At 44.3% G+C, this 25,212-nt stretch overlaps 1 protein-coding gene across 11 annotated transcripts in view; it reads left to right on the forward strand.

Moving 5' to 3' along the window:
• The window catches only part of LOC121922953 (zinc finger protein 260-like), a 65,577-nt gene extending 41,104 nt beyond the window's left edge, over positions 1-24,473 (forward strand). For 6 of the 11 annotated variants that reach the window (XM_042452939.1, XM_042452934.1, XM_042452941.1 and 3 more), the window contains 2 exons: positions 16,037-16,163; positions 22,389-24,473. In XM_042452939.1, the coding sequence (XP_042308873.1) occupies positions 16,037-16,163; positions 22,389-24,133 (1,872 nt within the window). In that variant the 3' untranslated portion in view covers positions 24,134-24,473. Of the gene's footprint in view, positions 1-7,335; positions 7,693-7,931; positions 8,589-10,062; positions 10,610-11,467; positions 11,595-14,734; positions 14,806-16,036; positions 16,164-22,388 lie in introns of those variants that run through there. The other 5 variants (XM_042452942.1, XM_042452944.1, XM_042452936.1 and 2 more) reach the window with 5 other exon arrangements.
• The last annotated feature ends 739 nt before the right edge of the window (positions 24,474-25,212 follow it).

The raw sequence follows: 25,212 nt of genomic DNA on the forward strand, positions 1-25,212 counted from the left end.
CACAGGAGAGAATCCATACAAATGCCAGGAGTGTGGGAAATGTTTTGCTTGCAGTTCAGCCCTCGCCACTCATCACAGAGTCCACACAGGAGAGAAACCATACAAATGTCAGCACTGCGGGAAATGCTTTGCTCACAAGTCAACCATTCTGACTCATCAGAGAGTCCACACAGGAGAGAAACCATACAAATGCCAGCAGTGTGGGAAATGCTTTGCCCAGAAGTCAGCCCTGCTGCTTCATCAGCAAATCCACGCAGGAGAGAAACTATACAAATGCTAGCATTGTGGGAAATGTTTTGCTCACAAGTCAATCACCAGAGAGTCCACATTGGAGAAAAAACATACAAATGTCAGCACTATGGGAAGTGTTTTTCTCAGGAATCATCCCTTTTCACTCATCAGAGTGGAAAATGTTTTACTGAGAACTACAGTGGAAAAACTTTACCTTGCATTTCACACCTGGTGAGTCATCAGTGTGTGCACAGGCGAGAAACTACAAATGCCAGCTGTGTGAAAAATGTTTTGCTCACAGATCAGCCCTTTTGACTCAATAGAGAATCTATACACGAAAGAAACTGTACAAGTGCCAGCCGTGTGAGAAATGTTTTTCTGACAAGTCTTCTGTTATGGCTCATCAGAGAATCCACATAACAGAGAAACCATTAAAGTGCCAGAAGTGTGGGAAACATTTTGCTCTGGATTTAACCCTTTTGAGGCATCAGAAAGTTCACACAAGATAAAAGGAATATGTGAAATCCTCATTGTTTGGAGAGAGGGAGCATCTGATTCTGTTTTATAAATCTATTGTAACCTCATTAGATGTTTCCCCCCCAAATCATGTGATTTCAAAATATCTTGCAGTTATATGTTCATACAGTTAACCTTGGATTTATTTGAAGCATTCGGTTTTCTTGGCAGTTCATCCAGTATCTATGACACATTGCATCAATTACGGAGAGTCAGTATTTTTATTCATGAGGTACTCCCCAACTCATCTGATTCTGACCATTGCTGCATCCATCCTACAGGACTCAATAGCTCCTGCAGCACATGGGATTGGCAAGTGTATTCAGGTGCTTACCAAATAAACCAAGTTTCTACTGTCACTGGTCTGAGCTGAAGAACAGCTAGTCTAGGGCCAGTACTTATACTCAAAATATCACTAGAGGGGGGGCAGATATCAAGGGTTGACAGGATTAAGTAGTTTGGGATCGATTTTCAAGATGGGATAGAAAGGAGCAAAAGGGATTAGTATGCAGGATCGCCAATGTATTATTTAGTATTCTCAACCCCAGCTCCTTTGTCCAGGGCCCCCTTCACTTCCCCCTATGCATGTCTCATCCAATCTAGGTGGGTCTACAGGCAACTCCTGGTGCTAGCTTCTTTATGCAGGGATTTAGGTTGGCAATGCCTGCATGGCGGCATCTGCAGCGAGGACATGAAAGGGTCACCCAGCCTGTGTACATTATTACAATTTTGATATAAAATACAGTACACCCTCCTCTTATGCGGGGGATCCGTTCCAGACACACACACCCAGCGTAAGGGAAAAAAAGTGGATGCTCAAATGAATGGGGTGAGTGCCAGTGGCAGCAGCGCACAGTGTGCGCATGCCATTGTTTCCTTCCGGCACACACATCCCTTACTTCTGTTGAGGCTTCTAGCATATGCTGGATTCCATGTAAAATGCGCCTACATATAACGCGGGCGCACTGTATGAGGAGTGAATTGGGGTCAAAGCTTGGGGTAACGCATCCATATAATAATAATAATAATAATAATAATAATAATAATAAATTTTATTTGTATTTTCCCACCTCTCCCAATGGATCGAAGTGGGATTACAGCCATAAAATTACCTTACAATAACAGTAGTATCTAAGATGCATATTATAAAAGCAGTAAAATTATCTAAAAATTACATGACAACAGTAAAACAATAAGAACATCATTTCAATATTCTATTATGACCAAAGTGGGATTTTGAGGGTTCTTTTTGCCACATTTTGAAGCATTTTTTAATTATTATGAATGGAATATTTAGAAAGATTGCAGCACATTGATTTTGATTATAGAAATTCTGACTAGTAATGACAAATGTAATTTTGTCCATAATTTGAATTTTTAAAAATTTCTTTCCATGTTCTGTTATAATTGTTTCCATAAAGGTCTGTGTTTCTTTTTGTTAAATGAATACCTAGATATTTAATTAACCCCTCCCCCATTTTAAATCCTGATATTGTCCTTAATCTTTAATTCTTCTTCTTCTGTCGTGGATATATTCTCTGTTAAGAATGTCATTTTGTCATACTTCACTTTGAAACCTGCATGTTTCCCAAAATTTTGAAGTGTATGGAGTAGTTTTTTTTCCTTTTTTACTATTTATTGGATCTTTCATGTTAATCGCTTCCTCTCAACTAACAGTATATATCCCCCACTCTCTTCCATGCCAGCAATCTGCTGGCAAAATGTCAGGAATAAACTCTTCTAGAACATAGCCTCAAAGCCTGAAAAACCCACAAAAAAAATGGATGCCGGCCGTGAAAGCCTTCGACGTCACGTTCTCTGCGGTATTTTCTAAAAAGTAATGTTTCAAGGTTTCTTCGCTCTTCTGATTATGTATTCTTTTTGGGCAGGCCTTCTCTCAATGTCCAAGTGAAATTACAATCTTCCCGCACCATGCCAGCATTAGAATCAGTGGGACTTGAGGTCCTGCGTTTTTTCGCATACGTGGTGGGTCCCTTCCCCCCCTTTTAAAACAAAATCAGGGTGTGATTCTTATCATTGGTTTGAATACTTTTTCAACCAATTCTTCTTTTGATGTCGCTTAATTGCAGAAATTATGAGGCAATGAAATTCGTCCTGAGGTCAGATCAACCGGCACCTTTCCATTCCCAATTTCCAGCAATTGATGTGAGAATATTTCAGCTGATCAATCGTTTTGCAGTGAACACGCATATTTGTAGTTAATTTTAATGTCTTTACGTGTCGCCAGAAAGTGGAATATTTCAGGCAAGCATTTATTTTGTCTGCTGCTTTTGATTGAGGAATTACAGGTAATGTTTGCCTGAAATCTCCTGCAAACAATATGAATGTTTTCCCAAATGGTCTGCTGTTTCCACGCAAATCTTGTAATGATCAGTGTTGCTGTTACGTCAAAGGCTGATTTTTTTAAAAACATATTTTTACCTGTCATAGGTAGGACATCTATATAATAGTAGGTATATAAAAACATGTGTGTATTAGAATGGAATGTTGTGCCAAAATTTCAAAGCAATCGGTGAAGAACCTTCGGAGAATTAAGATTTTGAAAAAACGAACATTTACATTTTTATTTACATAGATGACAACTGCAGCATGTATATTGTATGCTAGTAGATGGAAGAAAAATGAGTGTCTGGATAGCAAAGAATGGTTATACAAATTGTTGGATTATGTTGAAATAGACAAGTTTGCTTGTATATTGAGAGGGAAATTTTGGGAGAAATGTAGACTGGGAGCCTTTCATAATTTTCTTACAAAAAGAATGGGGAGAAGAAGTTGTTTTAGAGTTACTATAAACCAGGAGGCTGTAAGTATGCAAAGTAAGAAAGGGTGAGATTGATATTGCAAAGGGGGGGGGTTTCGAGCAAAAATGGGGGTGAGAAAGCTTATGATTAACGAGTGAAAAGATATGTAAAGGCAATGAGAAACCAAGCCAAGATGGAGTCATCTTTCTTTGTTTTACTGTTTTAGTGTTATTTTAGTCATTAGTTAGAAGCGTTATCTGGTGTTGTGTCATGTGGGGGTAAGGCAATGTTGATGTGATGTAATGTAGTGTAGTGTAGTGTGATGTGTTATGTGGGACAATGTACTGTTGATTCGTAATGTATTGTCTTCTCTGTCTATTAGATAAATTATTGTATAGATTTTAGTGAGTACATTTTTAAAAAATTAAAAAAAGATGACCCAAACAGCCTCATATCAACACATCAACACAAGGAAAGGTTTAGGAACACATCATTAAAGGGACAGTCTGTAAGCATTTAGAAAGGAATACAATGGTAACCAAAAGTCAACATGGGTTTCTGGGAGAAAAGTCATGCCAGACTAATCTTCTCTCTTGTAGCACCTTCTAATTTAAAGAAAGAAGTGGCAACATGAGCTTTCGTAGACTTATGTCTACTTATTCAGATGCATCTGAAAACTCATGTTGCCAGTTCTTTCAGTTACTCTCAATGGTGCTAGAAGATCTCTTTATATGTTGATTTTACAGACTAGCACAGCTCTGTCTTTGAACAGAAGGTCTGTGAACTTTAGAAAAGAATGCCATAATTACACAAAGTCAACATGGCTGTCTTATAAACAAGCCACACCAAACTAATCTGATCTGGTTTTTTAAAATAAAAGTACCATGAAGGGAATGCTGTTGATATGACACATCTTGACTTCATGATATTCTTGCAAAGAAGCTAGTAAAATGTGAGCTAGGAAATGCAACTGTTAGGTGGATTTGCAATTGGTTGACCAGCCCCAGCCCAAAGGGTGCTCAGCAATGGCTCCGCTTCTTCATCCTGGAGAGAAATGACCAGCGAAGGATCTGGAAACCATGAAGCCCTATGAGGAACAACTTAGGGATCTGGGGATGTTTAGTCTGGAGAAGAGAAGGTTAAGGGGTGATATGATAGCCCTGTTTCAATCCTTAAAAGATGCCTTATTGAGGGGGAGCAAGCTTGTTTTCTGCTCCTCCAGAGAACAGGATTTGGAACAATGGATGCAAGCTCCAGGAAAAGAGATTCCGCCTCAACATTAGGAGGAACTTCCTGACAGTAAGGGCTGTTCGACTGTGGAACAAACTCCCTCGGAGGGTAATAGAGTCTCCTTCCTTGGAGGTCTTTAAACAGAGGCTGGATGGCCATCTGTCAGGGATGCTTTGATTGAGAGTTCCTGCATGGCAGAATGGGGTTGGTCTGGATGGCCCTAGTGGTCTCTTCCAACCCTACGATTCTAAGACTCATAGATCCCTTTCACATGTAGTCTTGTTAAGCAGTACATTTCTCCTCAGTGAAGATCATTTTGTTAGCTTGGCCCAGCTTTATAATTTATTAGAGTCTAGGTGGTTCCCATACTGCCAATTTATGGAAAGATTTAGAATAGATTAAAAAAAAAGTGTGGAATTGGATCAGAAAATACATAACTAGGCGACGTCATTAAGAAAAAAGAAAAGACAGGTAGAATATCGAGATTGTATAAAATTTGTTTAAAATTGGAACTGGAATCGGAACAAATCAAACACTATGATAAGTTGGGCGAGAGATATAGGGCATGTTATAGAACTAGAAAAGTGGGAAACTGCTTGGGGTAAAGATGCTAAATTCACAACATGTGTTGATATAAAAGAGAACTTACTGAAAATGATAAACCGATGGTATCTGAGGGAAAATTATAAGAATAATAAGGCCAAATGTTGGAAATGCAATGAGGGCATCTGCAATTTTATCCATATGTGGTGGACTTGCCCCAAAGTCAAAAAATGCTGGAAAGAGGTGCATAGGACCATTCAAGAAATGTATAATATCAGAATTAGTATGGAACCTGAGCTCTTTCTCTTAAATATGGTGGGCATTCAAGAATTAAGGAAACACCTTAAACAAGTATTGATCCTGCTTACTTCAGCTAGAATGTCATTAGCCCAGTGCTGGCGCATGGATGAAACACCAACAATTGATACATGGTTTCAAAAACCTTTAATAATAATAGAAATGGGTAAAATTACCATGGACTTAAAGGACAGAACCACTGCTGGAAAACAAACATGGGAGCCGTTTATGAACTATTGTAAAAAAAGATGGTGTCTGTGAACTATGGAAAGCAATACAACCTTAATATAACCAAATAACCTTAATAGTGGTTATTAAGGATGTGTGGATAGTCCTTTTTTTTTGTATAGAGTAGTCAGAAGAGAAGAGAAGGAGCAACTTGTTAACAAACACAAAACATAAAGCAAACGGAGTATGTAGCTAAAAATCACTGTGTCAGAGGTGCGTGGATATGTAGTGCTATAAAAGTGTCAGTCGTATATAATGCAGTTATAAGGGTGGGGGGAGGGAGGGGGGATAACGAATATTAACAGACAGAATGGGAAAGATGTATACTTTTGGTTTTATTTGTTGGATAACTGAATAAAGAACATTTAAAAAAAGAATCTTGGGATAAACTATATATCCCAGTGGGGCAGTCAAAGGGGATGGTGTCCAAGGGCCTGTGACTATCATTCCTCCAGCGCAGAGGCCCCTCCTGAGCAGTGCTGCCAACAAGACTGGAAGATATTTCCCCACACATCTGACCCAAACACACTGAATCCCCCCACATCACACCAAATATTCAGTCAAAATCCCCGGAAAGTCCCCATAATGTTAAAATGGAGGATCTTTTGCAAATAAACGTAACCTTAATTGAATAAAAATGATTGTAACTTATTTCAACTCTCAAAATTACCATTAAAACCAACCAAAGACTCTTTCAGTCCTTCTAATACTTTTAAGATGTTTATTTTGGCATGAAGGGGGTCCAGGAAGCTTTGTGCCAAATAGAAACGTGTTTGGCTGCAGCTGCACTGCAGAAATAATCCAGTTTGGCACCCCTTTAACTGCCCTGGCTCAGTGCTAGGGAATGCTGGGAATTCTAGTTTTGTGAGACATTTAACCTTCTCTCTCAGCAAACTCTGGTGTGACAACAAACTACAGTTCCCAGGATTTCATAGCACTGGGCCATGGCAGTTAAAACGGTATGAAACTGGATTGCCTCTGGAGTGAAGATGCAGCCTGAGTTGGGTCCAAGACACACTGCAGAAATAATCCAGTTTGAGACTGCTTTAACTGCCCTGGCTCAGGGGACCCTGGGAATGGTAGTTTTGTGAGACATTGAGCCTTTTCTATCAGAAAGAGCTCTGGGGCCACAACAAACTACAATTCCCAGGAATCCCTAGCACTGAGCCAGGAGAGTTGGCTGAGCTTTTCCTGAGGGCGGGGGGGGGCGACCACTGCCCTCTCTCTGATTGGTTGCTCTGTAGCCTGGGGTTGAGAGACTAGAGAGCTTTATCTGAGGGCGGAGGCGGTGACCACTCTCCAGTCCTCTCTCTGATTGGCTGAAAACTGACTTAGTGTGTGACACTCCAAAGGGTTGGTTGCTCTGTAGCCTCTCTCTCAGAGTCAGGGCTGGAGCTGAAATGGGCAAAAGGCACCAAATCTGCACCGAAAGAGAGCCAGGCACCAAAATCACACCAAAAGCACTGAAAAGCCCCCGTTTTCGTGTGCTCTCGGGGAGGAAGGAGGGAAGCCCTGCTCTCCAGAGAGAGAGAGAGAGAGAGTCCCTCCCTCCCTCCGGGCCTCCTCCTCTCCACCTTCCTCTCCTTCGTCCCCCAAACAGTCCTCCTTCTCCTCCTCTTCTTCCTCCAGGGCCCAAGGGAGCAGGGAGGCTCAGATGCCTAGAGGGTCCTCCAAGAGGAGAGAGAGATAGAGAAGAGACAAGGGTTCCTAGAGAGTCCGGGGGAGCTCCGATTCCTAGGGAGTCCGCGAAGAAGGAGAGAGCAGAGGCTCAGATTCCTAGAGAGTCCCCTCGGAGCGAGAACGGAGCGGAAGCCTCAGATTCCTAGAGAGGCAGGGAAAGTGTTTGGAAAGGCCAGGTGTTTGTGGGAGAGAGAGAGAGGAGGAGGTGGGAAAGGAGTGGGTCCCACTCCTCTATGGGGCCTCTGTGGGGGGAGTCGGAGGGGCCATGGGTCCTTGGAAAGAGAGAGCGAGAAAGCTCTTTGGGATGAAGGGAGATGCAGCCTAGAGAGGAAGAAGGGGGCGGGAGGATGGACGAGGATGGTGTCCCTTCTAGGAATGGAGGGAGATGGAGGGAAGGCTCTCGGGGAGGGAGGGAGGAAGGAGGGAAACCTGCTCCCAAGAGAGAGAGGCTGGAAGGAGGGGGATGATGATGGGAGCCCCATGGAGACCTGGCTTCTGGGGGAGGAGGAAGGGCTACCCTCCTTTGCCCTCTTTCTCTCCAGGGAAAGGGCCTGGCAATGGAGGAGCCCCTCTACATCCCCAGCCTCCCCCCCTCCTCCCTCTCTCCCAGGCCCCTCATGGAAAGGGGGAAGAGGGCAGTTCCCATGGGGAGCCCCCTCTCCCCCCTCTCCCCTTCCTTTCTCTTCCATGAGGCACAAGGGGAGAGGGCCTTTCTTCCTGAGGCTGCTGGGGGGGGGGTTGGGTCTCTCCTCCTCACAAGGAGACCCAGAGAGAGAGGCTCTTTTGGGCTCCCTGAATGGAAAAAGCCCCAGGAGAGAAAAAGGGGAGGGAAGGAAGGCCATCCTGTGCCCCCTTCATCACTCCTCCACAAACACAAACACAACCAGCATTAAGAAAATAAACACAGGAAAATACTCTCTCTGATGTTTAAAGAATGTCTCTCTTTATGAATATAGGAAGGAGAACTGAGAGGCACAAATGTTCCTGACCCTCTTACCTTCACAACAACCCAGTGAGGTAGGCACAAGAGAGGGACCATGAAGACCACAGACTAACGTTATGACCGTCCAAAAAGGCAGAAACATCCCTGTCAGGAAAGAGGTGAGTCTCTTTGATCTGCTCTGAAGGATTCGGGTCGGAAGGTCTGGAAAGTGAGGAAATAAAAGTGTGTTTTTCCACAGTCTTTTCTTGGGAAAATCAATACTTCTGAATGTCAACCTTCCAATCATTTGGGTGACTGTATAGGAAAGTATTCTTCCTTGTAACATAGGAAAGAATCCTGCATTTTCCCTGCTCTTTCTCCCTTTTCCAGTCCCAGCCTTAGGCTGCCGTCCTTCATCCGCTTTCCTGGGAGGAAAGGCCCCTCCAACTCTCTTAGCCTTTGAGGCTCCAGAAGACTCTCTGTGGTTTTGGAGGCAACAGACACACTCAGCCCCCCTTCTGGAAATGGAAGCAAAGATATATATTGCTAGAGCCCAAATGCAGGTGGCAGACTATATTTAACAGACCGGCCGAAGATCCCATTGAGGAGAAAGGCCAAAGTTTCCCCATCCTCTGTCTCTTCCCCCAAATGACATGCCAGAAAGAAAGGAAGTCTCCTTTGTTTAGGAACCCAGGAGCAATGAGTGAGGGATGCCATTGCTGACCCCTGGCAGATGTGACCTGAAGTTGGTCTCTCAGTGGGCATCCCCATAGTAAGAAGAAAGATGAAGGTTAAGACACAATGAGTCCTTTGGAGGGCATTGAAATGTAAAAGGGAAATGGGAATAAAGATGGCCGCTTCAATGTGGAAAGAGAACCAGGGAATAATGGCTGTTGAGGGGTACTGAAGAAGGGAGTTCCTGGAAAGCAGGGTTCTGGCCTGTGGAAACGTTGGCTCTGTTTCTCCAAGGGGGCTCTTACCTCTGGCAGTCAAAACTGAGCCTCCATCTGCCAAGGCAGTGTACCCAACAAAATGAACGGGAACTGCAATGAGATTTTAATGAATGTAGAATGTAGGATAACAGGATAAATATGACAGTTATATATTATGTATTGTGCCTTCAGGTCTTATCTGACTTATGGTGCCACTAAGGCGACCCTATCATGGGATTTACTAGGCCTGAGAGTGTGGTTCATCCAAGGTCAGCCAGGAGGTTTCCGTGGCTGAGTAGAGAATTTAACACTGTTCTTCAGTGTCATAGTCAATATTCAAACTACTACGCCATACTGGTTGTATATATTATATGCCGTATAAAATGTAACATTGAAGGTTAAGCATGGTAATAGCATACTGTACTGTCAAAGGCTTTGATGGCCGGTATCCATAGTTTTTTGTGGCTTTTTCTGGTTATGTGGCCATGTTCTAGAAGAGTTTATTCCTGACGTTTCACCAGCATCTGTGGCTGGCAACTTCAGGGAAATCTTCAGATTCTTCTGAAATAGAGACTGATATTTGTTGGTGATCTGCCATCCAAGTAATAACCAGATTAGTACTTAGAAGATTAGACAGGCTCTACTGCCTCTAGGGTACCTGTAGCAAGATAATAATGTATATTGATAATAACAGTAATAATAAAATGTATTGTTTTTACAGGCTTTTGCAGCAGAGCATCTTAGGGACATCTTTGCTCTCAGACGGATAGCGGAGGAATAACTTTGATCTTTTTTGGGGCTTCATTTGGTTTAAAAAAACATAGATGGAGGAACCAAAATCACTTGGTCCTGAAGGAAGAAAAGGCCACAATGACCTTAGTGCTGAGAGAAGTGGGGGAATCTGGGAGAGGATAATCCAGGGGTCCATGAGAGAGGAGCTTGCCAGCCCAGAGACGCAATGCCAATGCTTCAGACAGTTTTCCTACAAGGAAGGAGAGGGACCCCGAGAGGTTTGCAGCCGACTCCACCATCTCTGCTGTCAGTGGCTGAAGCCAGAGCGACACACGAAAAATGAGATCCTGGACCTGGTGATCTTGGAGCAGTTCCTGAGCATCTTGTCCCCAGAGATGGGGAACTGGGTCAGGGAATGTGGGGCAGAGACCTGCTCCCAGGCAGTGGCCCTGGCAGAAGGTTTCCTCCTGAGTCAGGCAGAGGCAGAGAAGAAGGAGAAAGAGCAGCAGGTGAGAGCATTTCTTCCTGAGGCCAAGGTGAGCAGGATTTGGCTCTGGGCTGCCTTTTTTTAGTCTTTGAGGACTCAACACTTCACCCTATCACGGCTAAAATCTGGTGTTCCCAGACTTGTCTTTGATAGGGAGAAATGTGGGGAGGATCGGCCTTCTGCTGAAGTGGATTCTCAGTCTGTGAAGCATCTGAAAAGAGTGATTCTGTTTTAAAACCAGGTGTATGCTCCTTGTGTGCCAGGTTTTCAAAGGAAGTTCCCAGATTTCCCTACTGACACTGCCACACAACCTGACTTGCACCCATGATGTGTTCAGGAGCAGAATGGGTTTTCACCCACTTTAGCAAGTCACCAGTTTTCACCTCTAAGTGGTGAAACGTTTTACCGTTGCTGAGTTTTTTCATGTCATTTTTATTCTAAAGCTGACATAACAAATTACCAACATTAGTGTTGTGCCCACAGAGTGTTCAGGTGGGTATATCTATACAGTAGCAATAGGTTTTCATGTTTGTTTCTCCATATGTCTATTTCAGTTCTTCCTTACACACGTACACACACACACACACACACACATATGAATACATGAGTAGACTGCCATAAGTCAAAGCAGAGTTTTCCAGAACTCCAGATGTTCTTGCTGTAGGCTCCATGGAATTGTGTGTGTTCCAGCACATACAATAAATGTATACCAAGTAATAACACTAATATTCTGTATTCCACCTTTCTGAACTTTTATTTTGTATGACATTTTCAAGTTGGACTTAGGTGCTACTGGCTTTTTACTGGCTTAGTGGTGGTGGCAAGTCTCATCCCACGCAAGCACAAACCTCTTCCAAGTCTTTGCTATTTACTCATCCAAGTCTTGAATCCTGACTGCTTCTTTCAGGCCCAAAGCCTCGTGTCAGAAGTTCACTCTGAATTCCCTGTGGCAGAAAAGGCTCCATTGGATCCCAGGCAGAGTCCCCGATGGAGGGCAATCAAAGAGGAGCATGATGGAGGAGGGCCCCTGCAAGGTAAGGATGCCTCTTTCTTGTTGATGTGTGTCTTCAATGAATTTCCAGCTAATGGTGACCTAAAGCTTCACAGGGTTTTCTTGGCCAGATTTGTTTAGAGGAGGTTTCCCCTTGCCTTTCTCTTGAGGCTGAGAGACTAGCTTGCTCAAGGTCACCCAGGGAGTTTATATGGCAGAGAAGGGATTCGAACCTTGGTCCCCTGAGCCGTAGACAAGTACTGAAACAACTACAGTATGCTGGGTTTAATTTCCCCAATGGAAGGTATTGGACTTTTTGGTCTGATGTGCAACATCCATGTTCAGCTCATGATTGTGGAAGTAGAGTTGTGCATGCAGGGTCACTCGGCTTCCAGATGCATCTATAGGTGTGTATTTCACAGCAAAGAGACTGCCATTGCACAGCAGGGATGTGTAGTATATTCAATGAATATCTCCACAAACACACAGTTATCCTCTCCATCTGTGATGTAAGATCTTGGACGCTTTGTGTTAATTCTCATTTTGTGTATGTGTGTGTAGATATTTTGCATGATGTGCTTGTAGTACCACTGCGCATCCCACTGTTCATTCCATCATACTTTTGGTGCAAGATATTGCCATTGTCCCAAGAGTTGCACAGCTTGAATGATGCTCATTTCCACATGTGGAGATTGATTTTCTGCATCTCTGGCTTAAAAGGCACATCTTGTACCCTGTGTGTTTCTATTCAGACCTGGATTTGCTCTTTGGGTCTCCAGTCCCTCACACTCCCCACCCTATCCTTTGTCTGTACAACAACCACTTTGTGAGGTAGGTCAGGTTCAGAGAGAGCAGTCTGCCAGTGTCTTTCAGGGCTCCTGGAATGTTAGAACTGAACTTTCCCAGTCCAAGAGTGGAACCACTGCACCCAAGCGCCCTCTGCATTTTCTGTGCCTGGAAGTGTTCTTTTGTGCCAAGACTGCCAAGAGAATACAGGTGTATCTCAGTGAACAAAATCAGTGTGTTCCAGAGCATTCCATCTTTAACAGTAAATTTGGCATGTGAGACATAAGAAGATGAGGGTTGAGTTCCTGAACCACAGAAAAAGAACTAACAATAGCACTACATGTCAGAGATATTTACACCAGTGAAGAGATCCAGGACATCAATCCTGGAAGCCAGGTGGAGAACATTTGGATAAAAATTAAAGGGGAGGGAAACAACAAGGATGTTACGATGGGAGTCTACTACAGACCCCCAAGTCAGACTGAGGAATTGGATGATATCTTTCTAGAACAGATGACCACACAGTCAGAAAAGAGAGATGTAGTAGTGATGGGCGACTTGAACTATCCTGATATTTGCTGGAAGTCAAACTCAGCCAAAGGATCTTGCAAATTCCTCACTTGCCTGGAAGACAATTTCATGATCCAAAAGGTGGAAGAGGCAACAAGGGGGTCAGCTATTTTAGATCTGATCCTAACCAACAAGGATGACTTGGTTAGTGGTGGGATCCTTAAGTGGAAGTGACCATGTTCTCCTGGAGTTTGTTATACAATGGAAAGGAGAAGTCAGGCATAGTCAGACACGCATTCTAGACTTTAGGAGAGCAGATTTCAGTAAATTGAGAGAAGAATTGAGGGTGATCCCATGGTCAGAAATACTAAAAGAGAAGGGAGTTCAGGACAGATGGGAGTTTCTCAAAAGGGAGATACTGAAGGCACAATTTCAAACAGTTCCAGTGAGAAAGAAAAATGGGAGGTGTCTCAAGAAACCAGGATGGATGACTAAGGAACTTTCAACTGAGCTAAGTTTTAAACGGAACATGTATAAGAATAAGGTTAGCCACTGTGTCTTATCCCTGGCAAGGTCTGGTCCAAACAACACCATTGTCCACTGCCTTCTTCTGAGGCTGGAAAAATGAACTTCCTAGTGCCTATGCCTTGTTTTCTGCTAGCACATATGCTCAGATGTAATATATCAATACAGCTCCATATAGGGAGTTACAGACAGCCATCTGTATATCCACAGCTTGTGTGTGTGTGTGTGTGTATTCCCAAAATACAGACTGTGGTTTTACTGTTTTATATAAGGGACTCCATTTTACTGTGCCATTATATTTTATGGGGCTTGAGCTTCCATGGATTTGGTATCCATTCAAAGTCCTGAAACCAAACTTCAGTGGATACTGAGGGCCCACGGTATTATTTAAAATTTAAGTTGGCTTTCCTTTGACAGATCTTTTTGTGGAGAAATCTCCCCCCCCCCCCCCTGAAATTAGAGACCAGAAGGTTATCCTTGCCAAGTCCTCTGTTCCCATTTCATAACTCCTTAATCAGCAGGAGACCCCTCAGCCTTCCTATAGGTTGATGATAGTCTGCTACGTGGAGTTGGGCTATTTTTAAGTCTCTAGACAAGTTCTTCCTCAGATGAAATCAGACTTTAATATGACAACAGGCCTCACAAGACCTGACTGAAGAGCAAAACCATTCCCACACTGCTGGAATATGTATGGTTTCTCTCCTGTGTGAACTCTCTGATGGGACACAAGATTTGACTTCTGAACAAAACCTTTCCCTGTTTAATACTGAGGAGGGAGCTGACTTGTTTTCAGCTGCTCCAGAGACTAGGACCTGGAGCAATGGATGCAAGCTAAAGGAAAAGAGATTCCATCTCACCATCAGGAGGAACGTCCTGACAGTAAGGGCTGTTCAACAGTGGAACACACTCCCTTGGAGTGTAATGGAGTCTCCTTCCTGGGAGGTCTTTGAGCAGAGGCTGGATGGCCATCTGTTGGGGATGCTTTGATTGAGAGTTCCTGCATGGCAGGGGGTTGGACTGGATGGCCCTTGCGGTCTCTTCCAACTCTATGATACTATGATTCTAGTGCATTGTTTATGCCAGATATATTGTGCAACCAGATGCTGAAAACTCTATGTGGTTTACAGCTCTCTTTCACCATCCTTCCAAGGCATATGCTGCTAAAATAGTTTCAGCTGTGCAGAGGACAAAGAAGAAATGGAGCAAGGTGGTATGACTTTATAAAAAGGAGCTTGCTTGTCAGAGGCTTTGTTAACTGATGGGTGCTTGTACTTCCTAGTGAGTCTTTAAGATCACTACTATTAACAGCAACAGATGTGACTGGATTTCCCACACACACACACACTTTGGTCTCTCCCACAGAGGCTGAAATGATCCCACCAGCAAGGCCTCGGCCTCCTCTCCCTCATTGTGGTGAACCAGAACCAGATCAGGTAAGCCATCTACCACCTGGTGTGGCCATTTTAATTGACACCTGGCCAATTCAATTGATGCCTGGAACCATACAAGTCTCTTTCTTTTATAGGCAGAAAACAAATAGGTAGGAAGAATGCAGCATAGCTGGTTAATCAACTGTGCTTCGACCTTTGAATGTGTGTACTTGTAGTAGTTTCCCTACTTCTGTGTATGACATTCCTCCAGCTGCCTACATCCTGTGTATGTGAAGTGATCTTCTCCCCAACAATTACCTCTTATGTGTTTCCCATCCAAGACTGTCTGGTCCGTTCTGTCCAGGAAATTGTCTTGCTTCCTAAGATGCTGAGGTGCAGATACCTGGGCCTTCAGCTACTGGATCTTCTCTTTCAAAAGGGCTACCAACTTGCACTCAGTGCAGGTGATGTTTTTCACAATCATAGGCAAGAAGACAAACATCCCACAAATGTTCCAGCGGGTCCCTCAGTGTCCAAACTGAGAAGTCTTAAGGAGGAACTGAAACAAGACTGTGGGCTTCCCCTTCTACTATGGGCTTCCCCTGTTAACACCAGCATAAAAGATCCCTGTTGGCTTGGCCTTTGTCCCCACGATCTGTTAAGAGCTCAGTCAACTGGGCCTATACTTATCTAGAGGGCTCCTGGCTATTTCACTTTCTCTGAGCACAAGTCTCCACAAGTCCCTTAAGGAAAAAGGTGAATAAGAAAAAGATAAAGGAGAACCCCCTGAAATACTGTTCCCAGGTCACTTTCTCCTCTCTACGTTAAATTCTCACTGAGTATGCCAGCAGTTATATAGAATCTGTTGAAAAATGGACAAAAGAGAATTAATTGGCATTGTGGAGGGTATGGCATAAAATTCCACAACCCTCCCCCCAAAAGTGAAAAATAAACAATCCAAAAACACCAGCTGAAAGTTAGCCAACATGTCACTTGGAACTGACCCAGCATCATCCCTCCTGGCATGCTGAAATGCCCACGTTTGAGCTGCCCACCCCATCTGCAGTAAAGGCAGTCTCCTTTTATTGAAGGTGTAGAATATGTCATGGGCTCAGGCTCCTGTGTTTGTCAGACTTTGTTTACGATGTTCATGTTGGTGTTGGCAGAAGACTCAGTCTCATCTCAGCTGCCTTTGAAGCTGTATCAGCCAGTGAGACTACTTTGTTCTAATTGCCAGAGCCGGCAGCCATCTTGATGTCCAGTGTGAGCAAGAACCTTTTTCTTCTGTCTTTAGAGCCTATTGACTTTTGAGGAGGTGGCCGTGTCTTTCTCCCCGGAGGAGTGGGCCCTACTGGATCCAGAACAGAGAGCCCTGCACAGGCAGATCACGGCAGAGATCTCTGGGATCATGGACTCTCTTGGTAAGGCTCTCTCTTTCCCTGGATGATTATGTCTTGTCTTTTAAGATTAATTAATGGCATTATCAGATACAGTACTTTGAAGGGGGTCTCAATGGGAAAAGAATGAGCCCTGTATATGCAGATCATGGAGGAAACCTGTGAGTTTATGGGCTGTCTTGGGAAGGCTCTCTAGTTCCCTTGTTGATCATTTCCATTTTAAAATGTGGTGGGATTGCATGCTTCTGTGAGGCCAGAAGCTATGCTGACAGAGTATGACTTGTAGTAGGGTTTCCTAAGACAGGCTTTTGCTGAAGAGTCAGAAGAAATGTGCCAACAGCTAGTGGGCAGTAGCAATAGTGTGTGTGGCAGGGTGACATTGGTGGAAGATCTCTCCAAGACTGAAGAGCAGAGGACAAGTATGAGTAATACTAAGGATGCAACTGGACTCAAGCTTAAAGGTGCAAGACCCCTGCAAATGTGAAAAAAATCACAAATACCAGCTCCTTAGAAGCCAGTTAAAGGAAGGGTGGGTGTTGTAAGAGGAGCAGGCGCACACATTCCTTTCCTTCCCCCGCCCCCCTGTCTCTCTTAACTGGCTCCCCACCCTTTTCTCAGTGGTAGCGAGGATCGATGCCTTCCACTCCTTTCCCAGTGGGAGAGCTGTCTTGCCAGGGCATCAATCCCTCCAGGAAAAAAGTGAAGAGAATCGATTCTCCTCAGCCTCTTTCCCAGTGGGGTAGCTGCATTAGGAAGGAAACTGTTCCCACTGGAAAAGGTTCTCCCCAGCTTCTCCCTCCTGGCCTTTTTCCTCCAAAGGAGAAAATCCTGGGAGGGGGGAGGAGGAGAAGTACACTCATAGGCTGCCTTGACCTCGTGAATAATCAAAATTGTGAATGTGATACCCATGAATATGGAGCTCCAACTATATGTTTAAAAGCTTGCTTCAATAACAATCTCAGTGAAATGCAAGGAGGGAAAGGACCAGGTTAGCCTCCCACAGAAGGGCGTTACAAAGGGTGGGAGAAGCCACAGTGAAGGCCGTCGTCGTTTTTCAGGAAGTGAGTCTTCAATGGTGACTAGACTGAGAGAAAGCATTCCCCGGAGGATCTTAGTGTTCTAACTGGTTTGCATGGGGTGTTATGTTCTCTCAAATAGTGTGGACGTAAGCTGTGTATGGCTTTATAGGTCACAACCAGCACATTGAATTGCGCTTTTGTTTAAAAACCTGCAAAGGAAAAGACTCCATCACACTCAGAGGCAGTAGTTCCACTGTTGTTTCTTTCCCTTCTAATTTTTATCCTGATGCTCTCCACCTGACTTCCAGGATTTAAGTCCTAGATCTCTTCTCAGGTGTAAACATCCAGACAAGACAGAGGTGTTTCTGGTCACTTGGAAGGCAGATCGGGGAATAGGGATTCAGCCTGTGTTAGATGGGGTTACAGTCCACCTGAAGATGCAGGTTCATGGTTTGGGGCTACTCCTGGGCTCAGCTTTGGACCTGGAGTCCCAGTTCTCTGCAATGATCAGGAGTGCTTTTGTACATTTAAAATTTGTGTGCCAGCTGTTCCCAGTCCCTGAAATGCTGGATCTGGTCTCACTGGTATGTGCCTTATTTACATCCTTTTTGGACTACTGACCTGAGTAGACTTGAAAGCTGGGCCCAAGCTAACAAAATAAAATTTCAATACGGAGAAATGTAGGGTACTGCACTTAGGGCAGAAAAATAAAATGCACAGATATAGGATGGGGGGCACCTATATCTGTGAAAGTGATCTTGGAGTCCAAGTAGACCACAAGTTGAACACGAATGAACAGTGCGATGTGGCAGCTAAAAAGGCCCATGCAATTTTAGGCTGCATCAATAAAAGTATAGCCTCTAGATCAAGAGAAGTAATAATGCCGCTATATTCTGCTCTGGTCAGGCCCCACCTGGAACACTGTGTCCAGTTCTGGGCACCACAATGCAAAAAAGACATTGAGAAATTGGAGCGTGTCCAAATGAGGGTGACTAAAATGGTGAAGGATCTGGAAACCATGCCCTATGAGGAACGACTTACGGAGTTGGGGATGTTTAGCCTGGAGAAGATTAAGAGGTGATATGATAGCTCTGTTTAAATATTTGAAGAGGTGTCACATCGAGGAGGGAGCAAGCTTTGTTTTCTGCTGCTTCAGAGAACAGGACCAGGAACAATGGATCCAAGCTGCAGGAAAAGAGATTCCACCTCAACATTAGGAACTTCCTGACAGTAAGGGCTATTCGACAGTGGAACACACTCCTTCCTCGGAGTGTAGTGGAGTCTCCTTCTTTGGAGTTCTTTAAACAGAGGCTGGATGGCCATCTGTTCGGGATGCTTTGATTTGGATTTCCTGCATGGCAGAATGGGGTTGGACTGGATGGCCCTTGTGGTCTCTTTCAACTCTACGATTCTATGATTCTATGATTCTACTGTAATGTGCTCTACGTGGGGCTGCCCTTGAAGAGTGTTCTTCAACTTCAGCTGGTCCAAAGAACTGCAGCCAAACTGTTAATGGGGACAGATTATAGACCCCACACAATGCCCCTGTTGAAACAGTACCATGGGCTGCCGGTTTGTTTCCAGGCACAATTCAACATGCTGGTTATGACCTATAAAGCCCTATAAGGCTCAAGTCTGGGCTATCTGACAGATCATAACTCCCCGTATGAACCTGGGTGCTAGGATCTTCAGGATTGGGCCTTATCTCTGTCCCGGCCCCATCGCAAGTGCAGTTGGTGAGGACCCAAGAGAGGGTCTTCTCCATGGCTGCCCCTGGACTCTGAAGCTCCCTGCCCAGGGAGACCAGAATGGCTCCCTCTTTATCATCCTTCCGCTGGCAGGCTGAGACTTTCTCTTTAGACAGGCATTTAAAACAGAAAGTTTTAAAGAACATCCCGGGGTGGTGTATTGTTTTAATGTGTCTGATTTTAAGCACTTTTATCTTTTTAATTGTAATTTATTTTAAGCTAACCTTCTTTTTTAATATTTCAATAGTTTAATTCCATTTCAGTTGTCACTTTTGTTGTATGGGTTACACATGGATCTTTATACATTGGAGAAAAAGGATCAGGTGGAGGGAGGAGGGAAAACAGAAATTACAGGGAGAAAAGTTTTCCAGAATAGTTTTTTTAAATTTTGTTTTAAAAATCAAATCCGTTCCAAATCATGAAAAGGCAAAAATCTGGACATTCATACAGGCACAGACAGGCTGAAAGGTATGCTTTTTTGTAACAGAAGCCCCTTATTTAAAACTTGTAAATCTTGTCCCTTATAGGGCTGACACCTCAAGTTTATTATAAGGAGTGTCCCCTGATGATGCCCACAATTCCTGTATTTTGGGATGTGGGCTCTTCATAAAGACAGAAATCTGTGCATCATGTAATTTATGTGTGGACCATGTATTAATTTCTACAGAAAAAGGCTTGATTCAGGGTCTGGACAAATGGCAGGAAAGGGGCAGCTTCCCACCGCCTCTTTGAGCATTGGATTGAGGCTGCGGCAACTACACACCGCAGCCCCAATCCAGCGCATTCCTGGCCCCCAAAAGGCTGGCAAAATGGTGCTGCATTTTGAAGCGCCAAAAAGACATCCTTGCCACAACGCCGGCGGCTTTTCAGTGGTCATTTGGTACAGTGCATCTAAATGCTGAGCCAAGAGCACCACAACGCCCCCCGCCATGTGGTTGGGTACGCAGCGTGAGACCAGCATCAGGGCGATTGGTGTCAAAACACCACACCTTCACACCGGTGCTTACTGATGGTCAGTTTAGGGTCTAAGTAAAGTGAAATCAATAATTTCCTTCAGTATTTAGGTACAGCACTTGTCAACCCTTCATGTCATGAATTTCCTCTGTCCCCTATTGGTATTTTGAAAACCTGGCAGCAAAACCTTGATGGCTATCTGTCGTAAATGCTTTGCTGGGAGTCCTGCATGGCAGGAGGTTGGACTGGATGGCCCTTGTGGTCTCTTCCAATTCTATGATTCTATGATACAAAACTAGGCCTGGCGCTTGTGTGTTACCCATAGAATACCTGTTTTGCACTCCTGCTTTAGATGCTCTGTGCAGTTCAAAAGGATCCATCCTTACTGAGCACTAAGCCCCACTTGACTTGGGTTCAATCTCAGCTCATACATGAAGCTCCTCTCCCTCAGACTTTTCTCACAAATCCTCCATTCTCAGTACTGTACTGTAGTCTTGCTCCATGTCTCTGACAGCAGTGTCTCTGGAAAGGCTTCAAACAAGAGAGGAAAGCAACAGTCCAGGGAGACAGGTGCTTGCCCCCAAGTCCTTCTCTTTAGACATATTGAGCAGTTCCATTGGCCTTTCATTTATTTATTTATTTATTTATTTATGTATTTATATCCCGCCCTTCAGCCCTAATGGCTCTCAGGGTGGCTTACAATATTATTTTTAATCAGACAGTTCCCTGCCCTCAGGCTTACAATCTAAAAGACATGAAACAAAAGGAAAAGGGAATGATGGAGGGAAAGGGGATGAGGTCCAGTGGTTCTTCTCTCCCTCTAAGGCCTAGACCAAGGCAGATGGATTGGAGGCAGGGCTCTTTCTTCTTCCAGGCTAGCCCTGATGGAACTGGACTTGCCGGGCGAACTCCCTCTCGGGCCGGCAGATGGCAGTTGTGGAGGGCGGAGTCTCCTTCTTTCAGGCTTAGTCCTGATGGAGCTGGACTTGCCTGGCAAACTCCCTCTCGGGCCGGCAGATGGCAGTTTGTGGAGGGCGGAGTCTTCCTTCTTTCAGCTTAGTCCTGATGGAGCTGGACTTGCCTGGCAAACTTCCCTCTCGGGCCGGCAGATGGCAGTTGTGGAGGGCGGTATCCTCTTCTTTTCAGGCTAGTCCTGATGGAGCTGGACTTGCCTGGCAAACTCCCTCTCGGCCGGCAGATGGCAGTTGTGGAGGGCGGAGTCTCCTTCTTTCAGCTTAGTCAATGGAGCTGACTTTGCCTGCAAAACTCCCCTCGGGGCCGGCAGATGGCAGTTGTGAGGGCGGAGTCTCCTTCCTCAGGCTTATTCCTGAGGAGCTGGACTTGCCTGGCAAACTCCCTCTCGGGCCGGCAGATGGAGTTGTGGAGGGCGGAGTCTCCTTCCTTCAGGCTTAGTCCTGATGGAGCTGTGACTTGCCTGGCAAACTCCTCTCGGGCCGGGCAGATGGCAGTTGTGGAGGGCGGAGTCTCCTTCCTCAGGCTTAGTCCTGATGAGCTGGACTGCCTGGCAAACTCCCTCTCGGGGCCGCAGATGGCAGTTGTGGAGGGCGGAGTCTCCTTCTTCAGGCTTAGTCCTGATGGAGCTGGACTTGCGGCAAAACTCCCTCTCGGGCCGGCAGATGGCAGTTGTGGAGGCGGAGTCTCCTTCTTCTAGGCTTAGTCCTGATGGAGGCTGGACTTGCCTGGCAACTCCCTCTGCGGGCCGGCAGATGGCAGTTGTGGAGGGCGGAGTCTCTTTCTTTCAGGCTTAGTCCTGATGGAGCTGGACTTGCCTGGCAAACTCCCTCTCGGGCCGGCAGATGGCAGTTGTGGAGGGCGGAGTCTCCTTCTTTCAGGCTTAGTCCTGATGGAGCTGGACTTGCCTGGCAAACTCCCTCTCGGGCCGGCAGATGGCAGTTGTGGAGGGCGGAGTCTCCTTCCTTCAGGCTTAGTCCTGATGGAGCTGGACTTGCCTGGCAAACTCCCTCTCGGGCCGGCAGATGGCAGTTGTTCATGACGGATACTGTTATATTTTTGTTGCAGCTCAAATAAAACCAGTATAGCAGATGAAACAAAGCTAAATTGATAGATGGGTGTTAGCATATAAAACCCTAAAAATCTTAAAATATTATGAAAAATGAGAATGTTTTCATCCGGAGTGTAAAAGGTCACTGAGGAGAGTTTTTATTTATTTATTTGATTTATAGTGTATGTTCATTGATATTTCTGCTGGAGGTTGACCCTAGACCCATGCTGAATGAACTTCAGAGATTGCCTCTCTAGGCGTCTAGAGGTCCTCCAGCATGACTCTATGGTCAAAATCTGCTGGAGGGTGGAGAGAGCCTTCCTTGAAGCTTGTAAGACTCAAGGAAGCTCTTGTGGGAAGATACAGGCTATCAGATAGTCTGGATTTATGCCATAACAGGGAGCATAGCATGTCTTCTTTTGTTCTGACTATTCATTTGTCTTTTATCTGCTTCCCATACTCTGAAATGCTTTTTCACAAAATTATTATTTTCTTTTCTTCACAGCTGAAAACTGGAGAAAAACGTATGTATCTGCTAAGTATGGGAATTGTTTTAGGCAAAAACTGTTAGTTACTAAGCAAGCTCAACATTCAGAAGAGGAAAGTTATATCAGAGAGGAGCCCTACAAACACAATGTATCTGCAAAATTGTTTCCTCAAAATATGTCACTTGTGCCATGCAAGAGGTCTCATTCCCTAAAGAATCACTTCAGGTGTGAAATTTCATGTGTGACAGGTTTTGATTCTAAATTGCACAGTGTAAAATATCAAGAAGCCTATACAGTAAAGAAACCACACAAATGTCGGAAGTGTGGGAAATGCTTTGCATACAACTCACTACTTGTGGCACATCTGAAAGTGCACAGAGAACTTATGACCAACTGGATGAACAACACAGGAGAGAAACCCTACAAATGTCAGGAGTGTGGCAAAGGTTTTGCTCAAAAACCAGGCCTTGTGAAGCACCAGAAAGTCCACATGGAAGAGAAAATGGACAAATGCAAGGAATGTGGGAAAGCTTTTGTTCAAAAAGCAAACCCTGTGAAGCAACAGGGAGATCACAAAGGAGAACAACTGTACAAATGCCAAGAATGTGGGAAATGTTCAGCTGAGAAATCACCAGAGATCCACCAAAGATCTCACCCAGGAGTAAAACCATACAAATGCCAAGGAAGTGGGAAACGTTTTATTAAAAAAGGTCTTGTGCACCAGCCAAAAATTCACACAGGACAGAAACCATACACATGCCAGCATTCTGGAAATGGTTCTGCTCAGACGTCAGACCTTGTGAGGCATCAGAGAGTACACCCAGGACAGAAACGGCACACATGCCAGGAGTGTGGGAGAAGTTTTGCTGATAAGTCAGATCTTGTGAATCATCAGATAATCCACACAGGAGAGCAACCATACACATGCCAGCATTGTGGAAAAGGTTTTGCTTACAAGTCAGCCCTTGTGAGGCACCAGAGAGTCCACATAGGAGAGAAACCATACTCATGCCAGCAGTGTGGGAAAGGTTTTGCTGAGAAGTCAACCCTTGTGAAGCATCAGAGAATCCACACAGGAGAGAAACAGTACACATGCCAGCAATGTGGGGAAAGTTTTGTTTACAAATCAGGTCTTGTGTCCCATCAGACAGTGCACACAGGAGAGAAACCATATACATGCCAACAGTGTGGGAAAGATTTTGCTTATAAGTCAGATCTTGTAGTCCATCAGAGAGTGCACACAGGAGAGGAACCATACACATGCCAGCAATGTGGGAAAGATTTTTCTCGGAAGTCATATCTTATGTTCCATCAGAGAGTGCACACAGGAGAGAAACCATACACATGCCAGAAGTGTGGGAAAGGTTTTGCTCAGAGGTCAGCTCTTGTGAGGCACCATAGAGTCCACACAGGAGAGAAACCATACACATGCCAGCAGTGTAGAAAGGGATTTGTTCACAGGTCACATCTTGTGAGGCACCATAGAGTCCACACAGGAGAGAAACCATATACATGCCAGCACTGTGGGAAAGATTTTTCTCAGAAGTCACATCTTATGTCCCATCAGAGAGTCCACATAGAAGAGAAAACATACACATGCCAGCAGTGTGGGAAAAGTTTTTCTCAGAAGTCACATCTTATGTCCCATAAGAGAGTCCACACAGGAGAGAAACCATTTATATGTCACCAGTGTCGGAATAGTTTTGTTCAGAAGTCAGAACTTGTGAAGCATCAGAGAGTCCACAGAGGAGAGAAAACATAAAAATGCGAGGAGATTAGTTTCTAGAATGGTTGGGGGGGGGGAAGGGAAGTAATTTTTTACCCCACAGATTAATTTATATTACACAGTACATAATACAATTTATAAAATCCACATTTCATGATATACATTTCTCATCTCTCCCCCCTCCCAAAAAACAGCATTGAGGGAAATACATTCCAATCAAGTTAATAATCATTATTGGAGATGTGGAAAATACCATTAATTATATTTTTTACTTCTTCATATCCCATTTTACCTTCCACTTTCTTAATCACAATTTCCCATTTGTCTTTCCATGATTCTTTCTTCCTTTCCCCAATATATTTAAGTCTTCTTTGTCAGGGATGATGGGAGTTGTAGCTCTTCACCTCTGGCTTGAACTCACCACCTGGTTGTGCACCGCGCTGACCAGTTTTGGCCAGTGGTTATAGCTTAGCAAGAGTTACAGAGAACAGGCTGAAGACCCTGACAAACTCTCCAAGCCTTCTCACTCTTGCTTCCACAGAAGTCTTCACCCTTCTTCAGGATCCAGTTGGTTCTTGTAGCTTCACCCAAGACACCAGACAACTCAGTAATCTTAAATAAAAGATCTACAGTACTTTATTCTACTATATACAGCTCCAAAACGATCCAACACAACTCCAATACAACAATACTCTCCACTACTACTACCCACTCTACAACCCACAAAATACATTGGGATGCATAGTCATTATTATAGTCAATGCATGGTACCACCCACTGTTGTCTGTTTCCACCCAGTAGGCGTGTACATCATTCTCATTGGTTCTCTTGGTTCATCCTACAATTAATGATTTCATCATCTCAGCCTTGACCACTTAAGAATTGTCAGGTGTGTCCAATTATCCACTTTACATTTCTTGTCCTTGGCATTCAGAACTTGTTAATTGTATTACTATTTACACCTGTGTGGTTCTCAATTGATTTCTGCTGAGTCATCCTGACTCTCACATACATGTTTTATTTCATTTACTGTATATCCCATGTTGCTTTTTCCTTAACATTCTTTCCCTAAGGAAATCAAATAATATGTATTCTTTTATATAATTAAACAAATA

This window comes from Sceloporus undulatus, chromosome 2, assembly GCF_019175285.1.
Source record: "Sceloporus undulatus isolate JIND9_A2432 ecotype Alabama chromosome 2, SceUnd_v1.1, whole genome shotgun sequence".
Taxonomy (NCBI): Eukaryota; Metazoa; Chordata; class Lepidosauria; order Squamata; family Phrynosomatidae; genus Sceloporus; species Sceloporus undulatus.